Raw genomic sequence first — 19,480 nt, 5'->3', positions numbered from 1 at the left:
CACAGAGTTAGCAGCACGATTAGCACAATGCGATACGATTGCTTCTTTATACGTATGCAAGTTGGTCATCATGAATGTCTGCATATAACAACCATCAACCGCACGACGGCACGACGACGTAAATCTTTAGATGGTTATTTTATTAGCATTAAAGTGAATTTGTGTGTAGGAAGTTATTTCTTCGCTCCAACGTTACTGGTGCATGCAAATTCATTCGCAATAACTCGTGCAGCGCAATAGTGCTGGTTGCAAAATTCTTTGCAGGAAAGAATAAGTGCGTGCTCTTGTTAGTGCGCATGTTATCTGCTAGCTAAATATTAGTTTTATACAATACATGCATAAGCATTGTCAGATAAGCATGTTAGTGCACAGACTTATTGTAGTTATGCATTTGCACTTTGCGGATTTGATAACAAACAGATCACGCAGATAAGTTAAACTCAGGATCAGTGTCAGCGAGTGACTTGTTTTTATTCTTATTGCACATTTTTATTTGTCATATCTGTACGATTTGTCGTACTATACGAATTGTTTTTGGATCTACTACAATTTAGTCATTGCCAGTGTTGAATAACTAAACTTTTAATAATGTCGGCAGGATATTCAAACAATCGTCAGTGTTTGTTTACGTGAAGAATCAACTTTTAATTTACGACGTGCAATGTGTCAATTAAGTGGAAATGTAAATATTATCTGCGTACCTCCAATTATACATACAACCAGAAATTATGACAAAAATAAATGTCACGACTCGCAGATTTAATCAGAAATTTAATCTAATCACTCAAACAAACTCTTGAACAATGTTGAGTACAGGATTTTTCAGAAAAGGATCTCAAGTAATTGCAACGACCGACATTGTAAGAAAAATTGGCAAATATTTCCATGTCTCGCAAATACTAGTTCATCCGTCCTAGTTGGTGAAGAATTGACATGATTATTACTTATTTCAGGTCGCCTCGGTATTATCGTTCATATCCATATTTTTCCTAGTTTTCTTGACCATAACTCACGGAGACCGTTTGGAAGCAAAAGTACATAAAAATGAGGATGAACATCCAGAACTTGCGGCTTTATTTGCCCTTGGACGTAAGGACATTTCACTCATTAAACCCTTGTCGCTAACAATGGCTCCTCGGCAGCTTTACGCTTTACGGCATCGTTAGCTCGTTTTTTGTGATTCTTTACTCGCATTACGTATGTACATATGTACATATATCACATCACACAGTTAGCACTCATTCTTCGTTGTACTTACTTTGCAGTTCTTTATATGCAGTTGTTAATAAATTATATTTGCATCATGTGCGGAGGTTGTACATAATAATACTTAAACGTACTTAAACTTATAAGCACAATTCCGTCTGTGAATTCAGTTCAGCACCCAATGCTCAAGTTCCTGATGAACAAAGAATGTGCGAAAACTTCCATGAGTTTGACTACAATGATTTCTTATTTAGTTAGAGTTAGTTGATAGTAATAGTAATTTTGCTACTCACTTTCTACTCACAAATTACATTAATCTCTGCACGCTAGAAATATAATTATGGATTCGAGTTAATTGCACATTTTTAAATGAATTTACATAGATAATTTTCAATTTGAGCCAACCCCATTTCATAATTAATACTTAGTTAAGAGCTAATACGACAAATATCAAGAATATTTTGTTTTGCAGGAGGACCATTTGTTCTGATAATGCTGATTCTAATGCTCATCTGCGTGTTGTACTTTTTCCTCGCGAGGTTCCTTCTATACGCTGCTCAAGAGGTGGGTCAAGTATCAAGTATTTATATGTTGAGAATTTTTGTGTATCCCTCACAATACAAACGTTTTAAAATGTTCGTGTTGGATTGGATCCATTGGATGAGACAAGGGCGTACATGATAATAAATACAATAATACGATTTCAGCGATCTCATCAAAAAATTCGCCGCTGGTGCACGATAAGCCTAGTCATCATTATCATTCGAGCAGCATTTTTCATTACGGCAGTATTTTTCACGGCCGACCGAGCATTTGTGTCTTCCTTTGGCGTGGTCGGCTTTCTCTACCAAATATTTGGCCTCTGGTTTGTACGACTTTATCAAGATCGCCTCAAAGAAGACCAGGATACCAAGATTCAGTTTATCGAGGAACTTAGTCGTGTAGAAATTCAAAATATTGGTCAATTTGAAATGTTTCCATACTCTTCCAATGCCATTCTTTATGACAAATAATTAGCCCGTTTATATAACCCATATTACATGTAAGATATTTATTTTTCAGTATTATTTTTTTAAAGTCACAAATACTCAAGTGTGTTATACAATTGTGATTGTTTATGTATGTCTCAATTAACAGTCAATAAAGTATTAAGCAAATGTTTACACTTATTATCCGGAACTGGATATTAGTTAAATATTAATTAGTAGAAAATAGTTTCTCAACAAATACATATGATGTGATCCTTAAGAGATACATATTTATTATACAGACGCCATTGCTTATTTTCAGCAATGATTGCTGCACAAACTAAATCAAGATTTGATTTAAAGAGTGTTTATATGTATTTACTTCCTTTAATGTATGCAAAATTAAGTTTTGATTCGCAGAGTTATCGTATGCATGTCAACTATCTATCTTTGCGCTATTGTACTACTGTATGGTTCGATAACTTTGATTTTGATGCGATTGTCTTTGCACACAGAGGCAATTCTATTCTCGTAGTTTAGCAAGAATTGTCTAACTCACAGACAGAGGTTATAAATGTCATGTGCCAATTTGGGAGACCTTATTCGTCATATTGGCTTTGCCAGAGACGACCAATCCCAAAAATGGGATTTCTTTTGGAAACCAATGGTGGAAGTGAGGGTCCACCACTATTCGCACTGTTTATCGCCAGTGCTGTCCTCATAATAAAATCAGAACCAACTCCCGGATTCGGTTTTCCACTTCCGTACTACTCCCTGCCCTTCCCACCAGTCGCGTATAACCACATTTTCAACCCGGTAATACATCTATATTCATTTTTCGATAGTAATTTAGCAGACGAAATATGCTGACATTTTTGGAAATTTACTCTATTCTTATTTACGATCCTTGAACCCAGATACCAAGTAATTTCATCGCATCTCAGCATTTCCAACCACTTCAAACCCCTCAACAATTTCCTCAAAACCCGACCAACCCAACACCTGCAGCAGCCACAACGAGCCAAAACCAGGGTCAGGAACAAAACACCAACAGCAAAGCGTTTCAAGACCCACAAATTGCAGATATAAGAGCACGCTTACTGCAACAACGGCAACAACAAACAATGAAACCTAGTACTGCAAACCAGGCTCTCAACAGTGGCAACAGTAATGATAATAATAGTGGCAATAATAGAAACACCAATATTGCGCCGCCCATCAATAGACAGAGAACAACGCAATTTCTCCAAAGGTCCAATGTGAACAACGCCATAACGCCCAACAATAATGGCTTCAACAACGGTTTCAACAATGGTTTCAGCAATGGGTTTAGCAATGGCTTTAACAATGGCTTCAGTAATGCAAATAATAATGAAATCATTCAGCAAAATAGTCCGAACGGCCCAGGGAACTATTTTGGACAAGACCAACAGCAGCGGACTGAGCAACCAGGTCTGGTGACAAATTCGGTTGTGCCCAACGCATGGGCTAATCCCAACTTTGGGTGGGGTTGGTCTAACGATATCGTGGGCTGGGGCTACAACACACCGTCGCCACAAACTCCCTCAGGAATGGGAGGGGACAGTTCTCCCCCCGTGATGATGGATGAGCAGGGTGTGACGACCAGGCAAAGAAATTCGACTGCGAATTCACTAGTAGAAAACGCGACAATAACTCCCAATAATTTTTCGAGCAATTCCACTGCAGTAAACTCGCTGAGTGATGCCGTGGCCAAATTTCGACGCATTGTAACACAAATAAGAGAAATCACAAGGAGAGAATTAGGAAGTTAGTACATAATATTTTTATAGCAAGCTAATGTTTAGTAATGGCTCGATTTATACGTAATTATTAATACAATAATCGTACAATTAATTTATAAATTTAGGCGAATAAAATGGACAATATATAAATTATTTTTAATTAAAAATAAGTTAACAAAGAAACTGTGAATGCAAGTTTGTCATGCTTTTTTTCACTTCGTGAATGGATTCTGTACTTACATTTACATATTTACGTCGTCTCATCGTCCGTGTTGGGAAGCCTTCGTCATTCGTGCACTGCTAGAGAATTAGTGAGTAATGGAGATTTTTTCTAATTTTCCATGTACACTGTATTTCATGAAAAAATAAAACTTTCATGGAGAAATACAATCAATGGACGATACTCAAACAAAACATAGAAGTCTATGCAATAAATTGGGGCTGTTAACCAACGAAATACTGGTATCTAAAAATCATTCTGCATTTCCAACCACTCATTTCTATTTAATGATAATGCTATGTTATATTTGTTCCTATTAGACGAGAAATAATAATGCAGACGGTGGAAAATTTACAAATGTCTTCAGATTTTCTAGGCACCGTTGTTGTCAAACAATCCGAAAATGGTGCACAACAACACGATGACGATAGAGATCAAGAAAATGATGGGTTCAAGTGTCCTTGCAGTAGTAAAGTCATGATAGCTCTGCACGTCACTATATCAGTTCTTCTAATGATTGGCCTCTGCATTGGAATATATTTCCTAGTGGAATCCAGACGTGCTAAAGATCAGGAATTTCGAAAGCAACAGATTGATAAGACAAATGCTCGCTAAAATTAAGACTTCTTTTATTTACAGTACCTACTTAACAATAATTTAGTCAAAAATAATTTGTCAAATAAAAAATATTACATTGATCACGTCTTCATCGAGCATGTAAGCTCGACCTTTCCTGAGCGATCCTCATCAACTCTTGCGCCATATCTCTTCCCGTTTCTTGAACAAAGTGGAAAAATGCACCCGATGTGTTTTGCAACAACTTGTAAGGTTCATCAAATTCCTAAAATCAAAAACAAGTAATCATTCATTTTTAGATACTCAAGATTGCATACACTATTCTATTGATAAATGCGTTACCTTAATTTCCCCTGCTTCCAGTACCATGATTCTGTCAGAGTCGATTACTGTGTGCAATCTATGTGCAACAGCAATTATTGTGCAATGCTTTTCAAACTTTTCTCGAATAGTGTTTTGAATCAATACATCCGTTTCATTGTCAACAGACGCAGTGGCTTCGTCTAGTATTAAAATTTTGTTTTTTCTTAAAATCGCCCGGCCCATGCATATTAATTGCCTTTGCCCAACGCTAAAGTTCGATCCACCTTCGTTAACGGCTGCGTCGAGACCAGAGTGGAAATCCTTTGCAACTTCAAACAAATTGACATCACGAAGAACGTCCCAAATTTCAGAGTCTGCGTACTCATCAAAAGGGTCGAGATTCTTTCTGAGGGTGCCCACAAACAGCATTGGATCTTGTGGAATGATGGCAATTTGCGAACGTAGATCGTGGAGTCCGATTTGTAAAACATTTACACCATCAATGATTATGTTGCCAGAGGAGGGTTCCGTGAGTCGAAATAGGGCAGAGATCAACGAGGTCTTTCCACTTCCGGTCCTCCCTATTATTCCGACCTGTCGAATTAATTGTTAAAACACGCAAACATAATGCAAATTAGTATGGTTTTGATTTTCTACTTAAATGACAATTAAGAATTAACTCTATTCGTATGCATTTTTTTGTATCTAAATATGTTTGTGGTACCTTTTCGCAAGGTCGAATCGTACAACAGATATTCTTTAGAAAGGGTTCTTCTTCAGATCCATACTTGACATACACGTTCTGAAATTCAATCTCACCTTTCAGTGGCCAATTCTTTTGAGGTTTTCGTTCTGCCCAGGAAATTAGATAAATAAGTTCCATGTCAATTAGTATATATTTTTAATTACACTTGTCTTTTACTAATCAAATTAGGATACCTGGGAATGATTCTAACGGTGCTTCGGATATAATGTCGGCGTATTCAACCACACGTTCAACTGCCACCAATTGATTTTCGCATTCAGCAGACTGCCTATTGCATAAGTTGAAAATTTTGTATCTTTAGTTTATCAAAGTGTAAAAAGCTATTACATTTATGTTACCTGACACCCCATTGAAACCAACTTGTTAAGGTCATGGCACTAGAAATCGCCAAACCCGCAGAAGGTCCGTCTGCATATGCACACAAGCGATATTTTTATTACAATGTGTGAAAACACGAAAATCCTCAGTCTCAACATAAGGTTCCGATGTAGAAATAAACATTTACCAAGTCCCAACACTATGACTCCATATGTGACACACGTAATGTAGAGGATTGATATCCAATCGACAACAATTCCTAGCCAGCGAGCAGATGCATTAAATAAATAAAATACTGCAGTGTGAAGATCCAAATGTGCATTGAAATCCTTTCGAAATTGATCTTGAGTTTGGAATGCTCGAATTGTTGTGAGTCCATTTAACGAGGTGCTCAAGTGACTGAATACGGGACTCCGTGCTATGAAAATGAATAATTCAGCATCTATATGATCATATCATTTTCAAAAAAGTATTTGCATACCACTTCCTTCTAGCCGTTTTAGATTTCTTGCTGTTATTTGAAAATGGTTGCGAATAAAGTAGAAAAGGATTGCAATTATTGTTGAGGGAATAAGAAATACTGCGTCAATGATGCTGACGACTACGATCACCCCAAGTACTTGCAGTCCTACCTATAAATACACATATTTTAATTCATGCATATTTATAGGAAAATTTAAGACCTAGAGTTCAGATGATTTTAAAATATACCTCAAGAGTATCAAAAAAGGTAAATGGAAGCAACTCATCTATTGTCCCAATGTCCTTCACAAAGCGATTCAAAATTCTGCCTAATCGTTAAACCAATATAAATAATAAATGCTAAATTACAAGTATTCAAACGCATCAATTGAAAATATTTGATAAATATGCAAGTGTTATGGATAACTCACCTACAGGGTTCAACTCAAAAAATAGCATGGGGGCTCTTAAAACACCGTAAAATAATTGCAAATGTAAGGCTATTGAAGATCTCATGCAAATCTTAAAAAATCCGATCGTCCGAACCAGCGTCATCAGAAAAAGAGCAATAATTAAAAATGTGTAAATTGAGATTTGTTCCGATCTTGTCAAGTCCAACCCAGCCTCAGGATTCGTAATATTTATCGAATTGTTGAGCGAGGACGTAAAATCAGTCGTTGATGAATTAAATACTTCCAAAAGTTCAAAGAATTGATTTTCCTTCTCAATTTCCTGCTCAGCTTTTATCCTACGAATTTTGAAAACTTTATTAAAATAAAATCATATTTGCATCATGCAAATTGCATGTAATAGGCAGGCCCATTTTAATGTGCTCTCTAGCCCGAGTCAGGGGTTATGTAATCGTATGTCCGTCATACGACTACCGGAGTGGTAATAGTTTGGTCGCGTGACGCAAATTTAGAAGCCAATGTGTCCCTAACTCGGGCTAAATCAAGTCGCACTGTAGGTTTTAATTACCAAAATTGGAGCCAAAAATCAGATCCAGAGTATAGAGCTTGGGTTAGTAGATTTGAAAATAGAATAAAGGAAAGGAGGCATAAATTGGAACCGATCCTCAAGTATTTCCAGTACGTACTAAATCCGATGGACCCAGACATCCTTGTTTCGTCTCCTTCTTTCTCAACTCTAAATATATCGCATATTCAACAATTCATTAATAAGTAACAATTGGACATTTATAACGAGTACTGCATAATAACGTACAGAGTTTGGTCGTCAACACTGATAAGACTTTCTTTACGATTTCTACAGCCATTATTGACGGACACAAGTGACCCGCTTAGGCTGGGACCAACGCTTGATGTCCTTTCCTCGCTTTTTAGAATATTCTCAGCGGATCCAACAGAATTTTTCTCTTCAAGTATTTGAGAAAAATTAACATCGCGTTTCTTTAAACTCCAAAAATCACCTCTTGCGACGATGCTCCCATTGTTCAGTAGTAAAATTTCATCTGCTTTAGTCAAGTGTTGCAGTTGGTGGGTGACGAGGACACAAATTTTATTACGAAGCAGATTCCCAATACAGCTTTGGAACAGGTGTCTTCCAACTTCTGTGTCCACTGCACTAAGAATATCGTCTAGGACATAGACGTCAGCATTTGCATAGATTGCTCTTGCCAAGCTTATCCGCGCCCTTTGACCTCCACTTAAAGTCATGCCTTTGTCTCCCACCGCAGTCTTATCACCAAATGTCATCAGTGCAAAATCGCTTCGAAGTGCACAAGCATCAACAACAGTCTGGTACCAAGTTGCGTTATATTTCTGCCCAAATAAAATATTCTCACGGACAGTCCCACTGAAAACCCAAGCTTCTTGAGATGCATATCCGATGCGTCCTTTCACCGTTATTGCACCAGAAAAGATTGGTAGTTCACCCAAAATGGCTTGCAGCAGGGAACTCTGTTACATAAAGGAATACCAAATTGCTCATCCCGAGGTGTTATCGTGTAATTACATATGTTGGACACATAGACACAAATAGAGTTTTAACCTTCCCCGAACCCACTGGCCCTACTACAGCAACTAACTTTCCCTTGGGTGCCGTCAAATCAATCTTGTTGAGCGTAAGATCCGAGTTTTCGCTCCACTTGGCACTCACGTTCGTCATTTCCAGACAAATTTCATTGTCACCGTCACTTTCTCCGGCGGATGTCTTGCACCCACTTCTATTAGGTGGCACATAGTCTTGAAGTAACAAGAAATTCTAAAGGCGAACAAAAAGATTTTCATTTATATGTGATTTAAATTTCTTTCCATCTGTCACTCTGCGGTTTTACTCACCTCAATTCGTTTGAGGGAAACTTTGGTTTCTGCCAAAAAACTGATTCCCCAAGGAAAGAAGATTGTCATTAGCAGGCGTACATTCTGATATAAGGCCATTGCTACGAACACTTTCTCCGCCGTCAAGTAGTTTCCCGTCAGAACATAGGCCACCAGCGTAAGAAATATTATCAGTTTCGACGAGACGTAGTAGAGTCCCAAGTTTAGAGCTCGCAGCGACATTTGTCTTCCGATCGATTTTATTTCGTCCCTAATAAGAACAAAGAACACCGTTACAATTATAATCACACTTTCGTAGATGTGTCTGATAATGTTAATCTTACTCTCTGGATTCAGCAACTATTTTGGAGAAAGGAATTTCCCAAGCGTACCTTTATTTGCAAAAATAACGACTTACTTATTAAGAATCATTCATGCAACAACTTTTCCCTATACAAATTTTGCATACATTTTAATGACACGAATGCCATTAATGATTTCATTCATGATTCGGACTCTCCTATCCGTTTTTCCAGCTACTTTCAACCGAAGTTTACTAAAAAGATGTCCCATCACACCTGAAAGTTGTTGAGACAAAGAAATGGGTGAGAGTAGGCAAAGATTTGTATCCCTTAATTCGTGGTGTTGGCCTACTTTGAAACGGTGTAAATAACAAGAGGAAGATGACCCCAGAGAAGCAAGTTGGTCCGAAGTAACCCCACAAAATCCATACTGAAAGAAGTAACTGCACCGGTCCAATCCAGAGATAGTGCACAAAATTCAGACAGAAGTCGAATCGAGCAACATCACTGGACAAGAGGTTGACCACCTGCCCAACCGTCGTCTTTGATAACGCTGCCTGACTGAGCTTTAGTGTCTACATAATTAAATGGCACGCATAAATAATCAATTATGAGAAATTGATTTAGATAATTAATTCTGATTATATGTAAGTAAATTATGTTACACCACGAAGGTGCAAGATTCATACTATCCACAAGTATTTATCAGTGATACCTTATAATATATTAATCCAGAGCAGGCAACCCTAATTTTCATGTTGAGGTGGACAATAGAAAAGAATGAAGGATGATGAGAAATTGTATAGTACATCACAGACAGGAGAACACCAGTAGCAAAGAAATATCCTTGTTTCTCGTCAAACTCTCCATTAAAGTATCGCAGCAGGTATCCCAAGAAAATTGGTTGTGCAATTCTACAAATTATGTGGATTAGATTAATTACATAATTATAATTATTTTGCTGCAAGGATCTCTTACTTTGCGAGGCATTCTTCTAAAAACAAGAAGATTCCGACAATCACCCACTCTTTTGCAAACATTCGGACCAACGCCTTGAACAAACTTGGTTTGCTTGGAACAAACTTGCCCTTCGAATTTTTAGGCTCACTTTCTTTTGATTCAGAAATGGATGCTGCTGCACCCATTTCCTTTTCCCATTCCAGCATCAACCGTTCTCCCAGCAAAGTGGCTTCGTCCTCCGGAAGTGTATTGTACAAATCTTCATATTCCAAATCCTTTTTTGCCCCCACGTTAAAAAGTGGATACAACCAACTAAGGAAAATTTCCAGGTATATGAATGTACACGTACTTTCACCACCTGAAGAAAATATACGTATAGTGAACTTACATAAAGAACATTTTGGAGAATAACGAGGCTGAAATCCGTGGGGAAGTTGCGAGTCCTTTACTGGTTGTCGCCATGATTGCGCTGGCTGGTTGACCGCTGCTCGCAGAAGTGCCTACGTGACTGATGGTCAACTGGATCCTCTTTGAACTATTATCACATCCAAATTCCACATCTTGCTAGTTAAGCAGTCTCCATTTTAATGACACGTAGACGACATGCGAGTAAACTGGTTAGGCAGACACCCGTGCGAATCTCTAAGAAATATTTTCAAACGACGACCACGTGTAGGGCAGTAGAGAAACGTTGCCTGGAACACCCGGCCCGATTGCAGTTTTCCGAGTTTTTCGCAAGCATTCGGCATTCCCACAATCCATACTTACTCAGCCGCCCCTGACCCTGGTTCGTTGCTCAATTTTTGCAACGATATTACTTACGTTTTAAGCAAGCACTTGATATTCAAAGGCGATCCTGGCTGAAATTAAGTGTATTGAAAGGATACTTGAAACTAAAGGCAAATGGATAAAAGAAACGAGGCAGTCGAAACGAGTCTATCTAATGTTCTAAAGCCTTCTCAAATTTCAATAGCAATTAGCTCGAAATAAAATAGAGAAAATAAACATGACACTCATATTTCAATATTAAATTCATAGACAAAACTTTACAGAGAGTTGAGCGTTGCGTTGCATTGCATTCCAGACTTTAACAAAGAAAAAATTCTTGCTACTTTAGCTACTGATACTCACAAAAAGCCAGTCATAAATATAACTCTGCTGGATGTATATGTACTGAACATAGATGTATATCATGTATCCTACTTCACCATACAGTTCAAAGCCATCAAACTAAACGACTCTTTGAGGCATGAACTCTCGGAATGCGCTTAACTTTCCGCTCCTTGAGCGTACACTTTTCTGTCTCGTGGAACGTAAGAAGGGTCGGTCCTTTGGATGGGTTGCTACTAAACCTGGGGAAAGCAAATCCTTGGAGCAAAAATTTTAATCCTATGCATCGTACCATTTGAGCTCCTGACTTCCAACTTTCTCCTTCAACACAATGCCCATGCATTTAAATGAGACACATTCTCACTTTGAACCCCTGCTGTGAATTAGTATGAATTGAAAGAGGAGGACAGTAGTGAACGATGAACGAACCAAAATGAACCCAATATAATACGAATGCGACCTTTATCATGAAGAAGTGAGGGCCTGTGGATGCATGCCGTTTATAATGCTCATGCTGCTGCTGCGTAGTTTCGCCAACAGTCCGATAAAAGGGAAACCAACTTTCACCATAAGTCACAAAGGATAAAACCATGTAGCTCTAGTCCTCGTACTAACCTGATTCAAACGGAAAACGTTTGATGCTACTTAACCTCTATGCATGGTTGGAGTTTTTGATTTTATGTATTGACCCTTTTGCATATGTATAAAAAATATAAATGGATAGTAGTCGAGATATTTTTTACCATTGGTTTACTTATTTATTTGAAATTTTGTAAAAATTTGGGACAATAACTCGTAACGGGTACACAAAACTGGGCTATAGTTTATGAAACAGGGATAACAAAACTATAACTTTTTGAGCGACATTAAAAAAATGGAAGAAAGTGAACCAATAATGTGGAATATTCACCAATAATGTATAACAGAAAAGGATACTTTTGCCATTTTTGACATGACCTACTCTAAATTAATTAATCGATTTAACCACTATAATTTACTCCATTTTGTTCATCACAGCTACTTTGCACCATTTTCTTCTCCCCGACTCGGCTTTGTGTTGAAGGTTTCGATTGGGTTCAAGTGCCACAGTTAACGCCTGAATTTGTTGCTGATACTCGTGTCGCAGTTTTGCCACTTCTTTCAGACCTTCCTTCTGTACTTTTGCCAATTCTTGCTGATACTCTTCCTTCCATCTCTCCATCCCGGCTCGGTACCCCACTGTAAATCCTGTCTTCAAGTGATTATACTGGTTTAATGACATCGAGACAAGCACACCCACAGCAGTTTCTTCTACAAAAGAAGAAAATATAATTAAGACGAGGATCCATCAAAAATAAGCATTATGGATTGTAAACTTACGTCTGATAATTGACATTGGACATTCTAAACGCAGTTTAACGAGATTCTCAAGATCGACTGGTTCCCTGCACATGGGGCACTCATTATTTGGCGACGTGAGGGCTTGCATCCAGGAAGAAATGCAGGCTAGGTGGAAAACGTGGCCGCAACATTTGGTGGCGACAGGAGCTGTCTCATGCAGTGGCTTATTCTTGCAGACGGTGGTGCGTACGTCAGTCACGAGTGGTTCGGGTTCAACTTCAACCCTCCTCGCCGGGCGTAGAAAGGGTGGAAAACAGCAAAGTCCTGGGTCATTTGAAGTCTGAGTTGCTGAATCAGGCTCCTGGGAAAGTTTACCCGACGACGACGTAGTCAGACACTGGAATGGTAAACGGTCCTCCTCCACGTAGGGGGTTTGGCTAAAATCCATGTAGGTCTCAAGACAAATGGCGCAAGTCATGTTTTTCTGACCTTCTTAATCAATTTGGTTGACACTACTAAATAATACGTAATTAATTATATGACAAGTCCAAAGAATTAGAGAAGTGAATAAGGGAATAAATAATAACATGAAAGTTCAAATGAAGAAAATTTCGTTGTCTGTCTGGTTCAACCCGTCGCTGTGCAGAGTGCAATGCACTTTTTGCCAATGAAAAAAAAACATGGAAAATAGTTTATCAGTAGAAAAGTTTGAATTTATTATTATTTTTAAAATGTTTAATTTAGCCAATAAAATTGTTCACAACTTACGACACAAAAATAGTACAAATTCTTTTCGCCTGTATGTACATTTGATATAACATGATTAAGAAATATCTAATAGTCAAGTTGTCACTATTTGTTATTGCATTAAAACTGTGTAGTGTTAATAGAGTAAGTAATTGGCCAAATGTAAACGAAGATACTTAATGATATCTCAAGTTTTTTTTAATTTTAAAAGCAAATTTTTTTTATTTTCCTTAACCAAAAGTTAAGGAAAACCAACTTGAAATGAAGATAATTATAATTTCACTTATTCGTTTTTAATTATGACATCAATGCTGTCTTCTCGTTCGAGGTCCTCTAAATCTTTTATAAGGCTGTCGAGAATTAAAATCTCGCCATCGCGCATCAGCTTGATGTCTGAAGGATTGAAGTCCATCTCACTTGCATATTTGTCCCGGACCATTCTCACCGTCGACGACTTTTTTGCATATATGTAGCAATTCTGTCGACCTCTCCTATCTCCTGTTTGCATTTTGAACTGCACGACCGTTTCTGATTCTTCATTAAACAATTCTTGGTCAGTTTTCTCCAACATGAACGCGTCAATATTGCAACACATCAAAATTCCACTTTCCTTAATAGTTTTGGTATCCTCAAGAATCGTATTCTCGAAAAACATTTGTAAGGACTCGGGGTCAGCTATTTTAGCTTTATGCGCAATTTTTTTCCTCAGGTCACTTACGAATTCACTCTACAAAAAAAAACAAATAATTAAGTATATAGATGACTTTTCTATAATAAAGAGTGTGTATAATATAATAATAGTAGATATTTACATACTTCATACATCATTACACTAATCTGTGCACCACCCAATGATACTGAAAATCCGAGCATTACTCCCAGGTAAGACTGCGAGTCATCAAGATTGATTACTGTATTAGAACCGCTAGCATCATCGTCCAGAATAGCATTGTTTTCTATATAACAAGAGAACGGTATTAATAATTTTCAAGCAAGTGTTTAAAAATATACTTGGTTTATAAAATTTACCATCTTCATCGTCACCCAGATCAATTTCCACTGTAGACACCAAATCGGTCGGCGGCGAATTAAGTTTCTTCTATTAAAAAACCTCTGATCAGACAACAATTAATAAATACCAGAGTCATATTAATTTAGATATTAATTTAATACTCGATTTGTTTTGTTGCACGGCAGGTGAAATTTTAAATCAGTGCTGGGAGTGGAATTCTTTCGCCCATGTTCAGAATGTAATTCGTCATCATTACCAATACCAAGCAATCTGCTATGCTCTTTTAAGAATTCGTCTACGTCACTATGATAAAATCAAACCGTTAAAAAAGTTTTATGATCGTTCATGAATCATGATATTAAATTATTACTCATAAGCACTGGTGGTTAGATCCTTATCAGGTTTTAGTACTTTTGGAGGACTCGTTTTCTTCTTGGTCTTCTTTTTTGGATTTGTTTTACCTGATTTAGCCTTACCAAATTTCTTACTTTCTTGATCTACCTTTTTGAAATCCGCTTCGGTAAAGGCCGACATGCCAAACATGTTTTGACCAATTTTAAAAACAGCTGAATGACAAAACAAAAAAAATTGTTCATGCAACTGAGTGCAAATTGCATTATACAATTAAGAATAGTTTAATAATAGCTAGCTGTAGCTAACATGCTATTCCTGCAGCCGTTCCTCGTTCTGGGGCACCTTCATCGCTGTTGTTCATTTCTAAATTGTCCAAGTAAGTTTTTCCCAAACGCAAATGAAGGACAAATGTAATTCTCCACGATAACTGATTTATTCCAAATCTATTCGCTTCAATAGCACCCAATAAAGTCGGTCAAGACTTACAGATAAAAACGTTAATACGTAGGTGCTAATAAGAATTAGAATTAAAAGTTGTGCATATCGTTTTACAAATAGCTAGAACAAATATTACGTAATTTGGGTAAAAAAGATGCTTCTTTCCGAAGTAAATAATAATATTGCTAAGACGAATAAAAAGTCCGGTTCAGCAAGCATTCTCACCCGCGTCCACCAGCCCGCTCTCGTCTCAATTGGGCTCCTCGTTTCATGAAAATTCTAAAAAATCCTTCTGTCCCTGGCTTATAATTCTCAAATGTTGTAGATCTATGCTTATTGCACTATATTTTCAACAGACTTTTTCTCCATACATAAACTGGCATAAACTTTTCATGGGTTTAAATTAGACTTGGTCGCACGGTTATTTAGTCGTATTAACAGTCAAGTTTGACGGAATATCCTTGGGATGTGCTGAGGTTGGGGGGGTCTTTGATTGCCGTTCTTGGTCCAGAGTGAGCAGGGTGGCTAAGGTCTTGCTCCTGGGCTTATCCTCCACGTGTGAGGGGCGTCGGTTGATTTTGGGAGATTGGCCGTAATTTTCTAGGATGCGTTTCACAATGGTCCCTGGTGTTTTGGAGTAGTCTTCTGTCATGTCCTCCTGTCGTGCCATGTCGACATCCTTGTTGGTCAAACCGTGGAGGGCGAGGAATTTGGTGGTGTCAGTTTCCGGAGGGGAAAGTATACTTCGATCCGCATAGTGATAGATTTTGTGCATGGTCTGCTCAGAAAGCGTGTTTCAAAAGGGACGATAAGAACTTAGCTTCTCTATAATACTTTTAATTGGATGATGAATGGTGTGACTAATGAGTTATAATTACAGAGTTATTGTCCACGTCGAAGAAATTAATGCCCATTCTGGCTGCAACTCCACCTCCAAGAATCCTCAAGGGGCCGTCTTTCATGCAAAACCCAGTGAGACGAATGTCATCAAGTCGGTATCTGCAAAAGAGTGCATTCAAAAGTTCACAAATACTGAACCGAATATATTAATTGAAAGAGATCATTACCCTCCCAAGATCAGGTAGTAATGTGGCTACAGATTGACAAAGCAATGCTAAAATCAATGTACGACACAACTGCAAATTATAGGTCATAGAATATGCTCCTGCATTATTTATTTACCAAAAGATTCGTGTCGAATTTTCGTTGCAGTTTTATGTAAATGTTGTTAATCGGCTCCTCCACCACTATCTTCTCATTTCCTTTGATTCGTAGTATATATCCGGCGTGCTAAATCATTAAAATTATATTACATGAAATGCATAGCGGATTTGTGTGGACAAATAACGAAATCGGGAGTAATATGCAACTGTATGGAGAGACTCACCCTGTTGATGATGAGTTCTTTTGGTGAAACATTCCCATAAAGACAAAAGACTCCGTAGCCCAAAACCATTAGAAAAAGTATGAGGGGAAAACTAAAATAGCCGATGATGATGGTGAATAAGGTGAAACATATTATCGCAATAATGATAAGTACTATTCCAAACGCAAATCTAAAATGCAAAATAGAAATATTTTGTGGCATCGTACATATGTACATACAGATCAGGCTTTCTGTATTTTATGTACTCAACAAAACTTACTTGTCAGACCGAATTAAAATGTAGTAAAAGCCTGAAATGTGGAATTAGGAAATCAATAACTGTGATTACTGAGCTCAATTTCAATTGAATTGGCATTTTCTATTAAGTAAAAGCTGATACGATATGTGCATATGTAGATATTTAGCCTTACCATCACCCAAATCCTGAAATGGGAAAGTATTATTGTCTTTAAGCTCAAAATAGTATCTTTCAACTGCACCCAATTTCCAAAACTTCCATTTCTTCTTTAAACGATGTATAATTTTCATAATGATTATTTTAGTTCATGGCTAATAATCCATTGCATGATAATAATCACGTTTCTAAGCTTTACTAGACTACCAAAGTTACCAGAGACACATAATGTGCTTTTGTGTGCCGGCTATTAATAAAATACTATTAAAAATCCAGCGTATCCAATGTGAGGCAGAGGTAGAAAACGGGCAACTAAATACATATAAATATGAGCTTTTGTACGTATTGTTTATCTGCACAATGACAACAAATCTATAAATTCCAATGTACTCTGCTCCTGTGTAAAATTATGTAATATTTTACTGTAGACAATGAATGCAATAATGCAATATTATAGAGTTTTCCGGAATGTCTGTGTCGCTTAACTCATGCTTATGTCACCTTAAGTTTCACATTTTTATTTACATACGTCTTTATTTTCATATTGATTCGCACGTACGCAATGCTTACAATTTAGCATGGAAAAACGCCACATTTAGCCACATGTTGTAATTGGATTAGAATATAATCTAAGAAAACGTCTGCTTATAATAATGCTGCATCTTTCCTATCATAAATCATAAATCAAGAAACAAGGAATGTTGGCTGGAGTAGTAGGGAAATAATATCTGGGGAATACAATAGAATTAGATCCCTTCTTTATCCACCAAGTTAAGACTTCCTTTTTTTGTGAATCAAACCTATGCATTTGACACCGACGGAAAAATAGAGAAATCTGTAGGATGAAGAGCCTTGATCTTTCTTTATCCACCAATATGAACTCATTACTCAACCATAAAAATAAAGGTCTCAAGCTGCGAGAGAGTGTAAAAGAACGGAGAAAGTAAACTTCGGATCAACTTCTCATTTGTTATTTCTTCTTAATTTTTCCTAGCGTGCCAAAACCTCATCACTATTATTTTGAACAAAAATTCATGAAATCTATCGTGAGTTCGATTTGTGTATTTTTTTCGGGAAGAAAATCCCGGAAAATTCCCATAAAGACCGTAAAAAAGGGGGTGTGGCCCTCCTCTTTCCCAGCAAACGCGTTTGCATGTTTGCATCACAAATCGAACTCAAAATAGATTTAATCTATTTTGAGTGACTGAAATGTTCAGGCATCCTCCACAAATATTGAGGACGAGAGGGAACCAAATTGCGTGACGCTATGTGACAAGATGGGGGTCTCACTGGTCTAAAGGTAACGTACACCCTGGGGAAAGTAGATTTTTCTTGAGTTTGAGAATGGATTTGAGGTAGATAACTTATTTATTCGCTCCACTCACTTTTCACCTTTCACCAACGAACGATGTGTTGATTTTTAGCCGTTGGTAACTTATTCAGATGTGGCGAATAATTCATGAAATACGTAGAATACGCATAGCAAGCAGCTACATTCATATCTACATTGTAGTCAATACAACGCGATTTCATCCTCGTGCCTCTCAAACCACCACAATATTTACTGTGTGACCATACATACGTATAACTATCCTGTTACAGAAACATCAATGGCTGCGTATTTTCGTGATGTTGATAAATAAATTTGATACATATACGAAGGATCATTTTCTGACAAAAACAAAGATATGATTGCAGAAGTCCAGAAATGAATACTGCATTTCGGGCTGTATGTATATAAACTTTTCCCGTAATATTTGGAAGATACGGACAGAGGAATATTTATGCTGCCATTCTACCACTGCAGTGCACTCTTAAGGGCGAGAGAGTTGGAACCCTAATACGCAAAATGTTTCTGCTCACATGTACTGCAAAAGAAGTACTCGTAGCAGGTCCCGGAAGTTCGCGTGCGTAGTATTAATAGAAAGAACTCCAAATTCGCGAAAAGTATAAACAAGTCTACCTAATAATATTGTGGAAAACAATAAAAGTCAACGTGAATCGCCTGGAGCTATTATTGAGAGTGCATAGCAGACAAACTTGGTGTACCAAACAAAAGTTATGTAACATTACAAGGAGAAACACAATATGAACATGCCACCCCTCTCATTTTTATCCATACATACGTACAGCTAAATATGGTTCTTAACGTTGGTATAGGCCATGTTTTACGATGCACGACGGTCTGCAAGCAAAGGTCCGTGCTGGAAGATCTCGCAAAATGTGAGGGCAAAAATCAAGACGGGAATACCAAACTCACAAAGGGCTAGCACAGTCTGGTCAATACGAAATATTCTCCCTGATGGCTGCCTGGATTTCACTACGAAATTCCCTTAAAATCCTCAGCGACCCTTTGCCTCAACTGCTTCAAACGCATCTTGGTTCTGCGTCGAAGGAGTTTCATTCTAAGGGTGCTTATTTGGAGTCCATATACGCATATCCATCCAGCCAACAAAGATAACAGTGCTGTTGGGAAATGAATCTCTACAAAGCTAAAAGTGGTTTATTCCTCCAAAATACTGGAGGAATTCAGTGCACGTTGCAGCAGGTTTTACCAGCCTCATTCAATAGCGTGGAGATAGCAGAAGCAGTGGG

General features: G+C 37.6%; 5 protein-coding genes across 8 annotated transcripts; 1 reads left to right on the top strand and 4 right to left on the bottom strand.

Annotated features, from left to right (window-relative positions):
• The first annotated feature begins 89 nt into the window (after positions 1–89).
• On the top strand, positions 90–4,120 carry LOC110852200 (uncharacterized protein DDB_G0283357). Of its 2 annotated transcripts, XM_035853767.1 has the most exons (5): positions 90–860; positions 954–1,089; positions 1,679–1,770; positions 1,914–2,990; positions 3,092–4,120. In XM_035853767.1, the coding sequence occupies exons 4-5, from the start codon at positions 2,754–2,756 to the stop codon at positions 3,965–3,967; spliced, it is 1,113 nt and encodes a 370-aa protein (XP_035709660.1). In that variant the 5' UTR covers positions 90–860; positions 954–1,089; positions 1,679–1,770; positions 1,914–2,753; the 3' UTR covers positions 3,968–4,120. The 2 variants fall into 2 exon arrangements, with proteins under 2 accessions (XP_035709660.1, XP_021955887.1); XM_022100195.2 differs by lacking the exon at positions 3,092–4,120 and having other exon boundaries at positions 134–860; positions 1,914–2,386.
• A 71-nt stretch (positions 4,121–4,191) lies between these two features.
• On the bottom strand, positions 4,192–10,782 carry LOC110852097 (multidrug resistance-associated protein 4). Of its 2 annotated transcripts, XM_035853766.1 has the most exons (20): positions 10,512–10,782; positions 10,142–10,435; positions 9,879–10,077; positions 9,516–9,738; positions 9,331–9,439; positions 9,206–9,253; positions 8,883–9,132; positions 8,593–8,805; positions 7,807–8,501; positions 7,561–7,728; positions 7,014–7,330; positions 6,832–6,911; positions 6,602–6,752; positions 6,308–6,538; positions 6,141–6,210; positions 5,976–6,070; positions 5,761–5,888; positions 5,076–5,630; positions 4,851–4,998; positions 4,192–4,719 (listed from the first exon to the last, which is right to left on the bottom strand). In XM_035853766.1, the coding sequence occupies exons 1-19, from the start codon at positions 10,583–10,585 to the stop codon at positions 4,864–4,866; spliced, it is 4,035 nt and encodes a 1,344-aa protein (XP_035709659.1). In that variant the 5' UTR covers positions 10,586–10,782; the 3' UTR covers positions 4,192–4,719; positions 4,851–4,863. The 2 variants fall into 2 exon arrangements, with proteins under 2 accessions (XP_035709659.1, XP_021955767.1); XM_022100075.2 differs by lacking the exon at positions 4,192–4,719 and having other exon boundaries at positions 4,765–4,998.
• Positions 10,783–11,992: 1,210 nt separating this feature from the next.
• Positions 11,993–13,132, bottom strand: LOC118436201. Its single transcript, XM_035853734.1, has 2 exons — positions 12,593–13,132; positions 11,993–12,523 (listed from the first exon to the last, which is right to left on the bottom strand). Exons 1-2 carry the CDS (start codon positions 13,029–13,031, stop codon positions 12,228–12,230), a joined length of 735 nt encoding a protein of 244 aa, XP_035709627.1. The 5' UTR covers positions 13,032–13,132; the 3' UTR covers positions 11,993–12,227.
• A 112-nt stretch (positions 13,133–13,244) lies between these two features.
• On the bottom strand, positions 13,245–15,283 carry LOC110852270. 2 transcript variants are annotated; one of them, XM_035853732.1, is made up of 6 exons: positions 14,973–15,283; positions 14,683–14,878; positions 14,474–14,615; positions 14,330–14,396; positions 14,117–14,256; positions 13,245–14,027 (listed from the first exon to the last, which is right to left on the bottom strand). In XM_035853732.1, the coding sequence occupies exons 1-6, from the start codon at positions 15,025–15,027 to the stop codon at positions 13,584–13,586; spliced, it is 1,044 nt and encodes a 347-aa protein (XP_035709625.1). In that variant the 5' UTR covers positions 15,028–15,283; the 3' UTR covers positions 13,245–13,583. The 2 variants fall into 2 exon arrangements, with proteins under 2 accessions (XP_035709625.1, XP_021955981.1); XM_022100289.2 differs by having other exon boundaries at positions 14,330–14,399; positions 14,973–15,279.
• LOC110852793 (transmembrane protein 249-like) lies at positions 15,027–19,381 on the bottom strand. The gene is made up of 7 exons (XM_035853733.1): positions 16,902–19,381; positions 16,751–16,781; positions 16,492–16,660; positions 16,287–16,394; positions 16,172–16,197; positions 15,983–16,103; positions 15,027–15,882 (listed from the first exon to the last, which is right to left on the bottom strand). Exons 1-7 carry the CDS (start codon positions 17,017–17,019, stop codon positions 15,526–15,528), a joined length of 930 nt encoding a protein of 309 aa, XP_035709626.1. The 5' UTR covers positions 17,020–19,381; the 3' UTR covers positions 15,027–15,525.
• Positions 19,382–19,480: the final 99 nt, after the last annotated feature.

This window comes from Folsomia candida, unplaced genomic scaffold, assembly GCF_002217175.1.
Source record: "Folsomia candida strain VU population unplaced genomic scaffold, ASM221717v1 Fcan01_Sc007, whole genome shotgun sequence".
Taxonomy (NCBI): Eukaryota; Metazoa; Arthropoda; class Collembola; order Entomobryomorpha; family Isotomidae; genus Folsomia; species Folsomia candida.
Note: the sequence above shows the minus strand (reverse complement) of the source record. Positions and strands in the feature narration are given on the sequence as shown.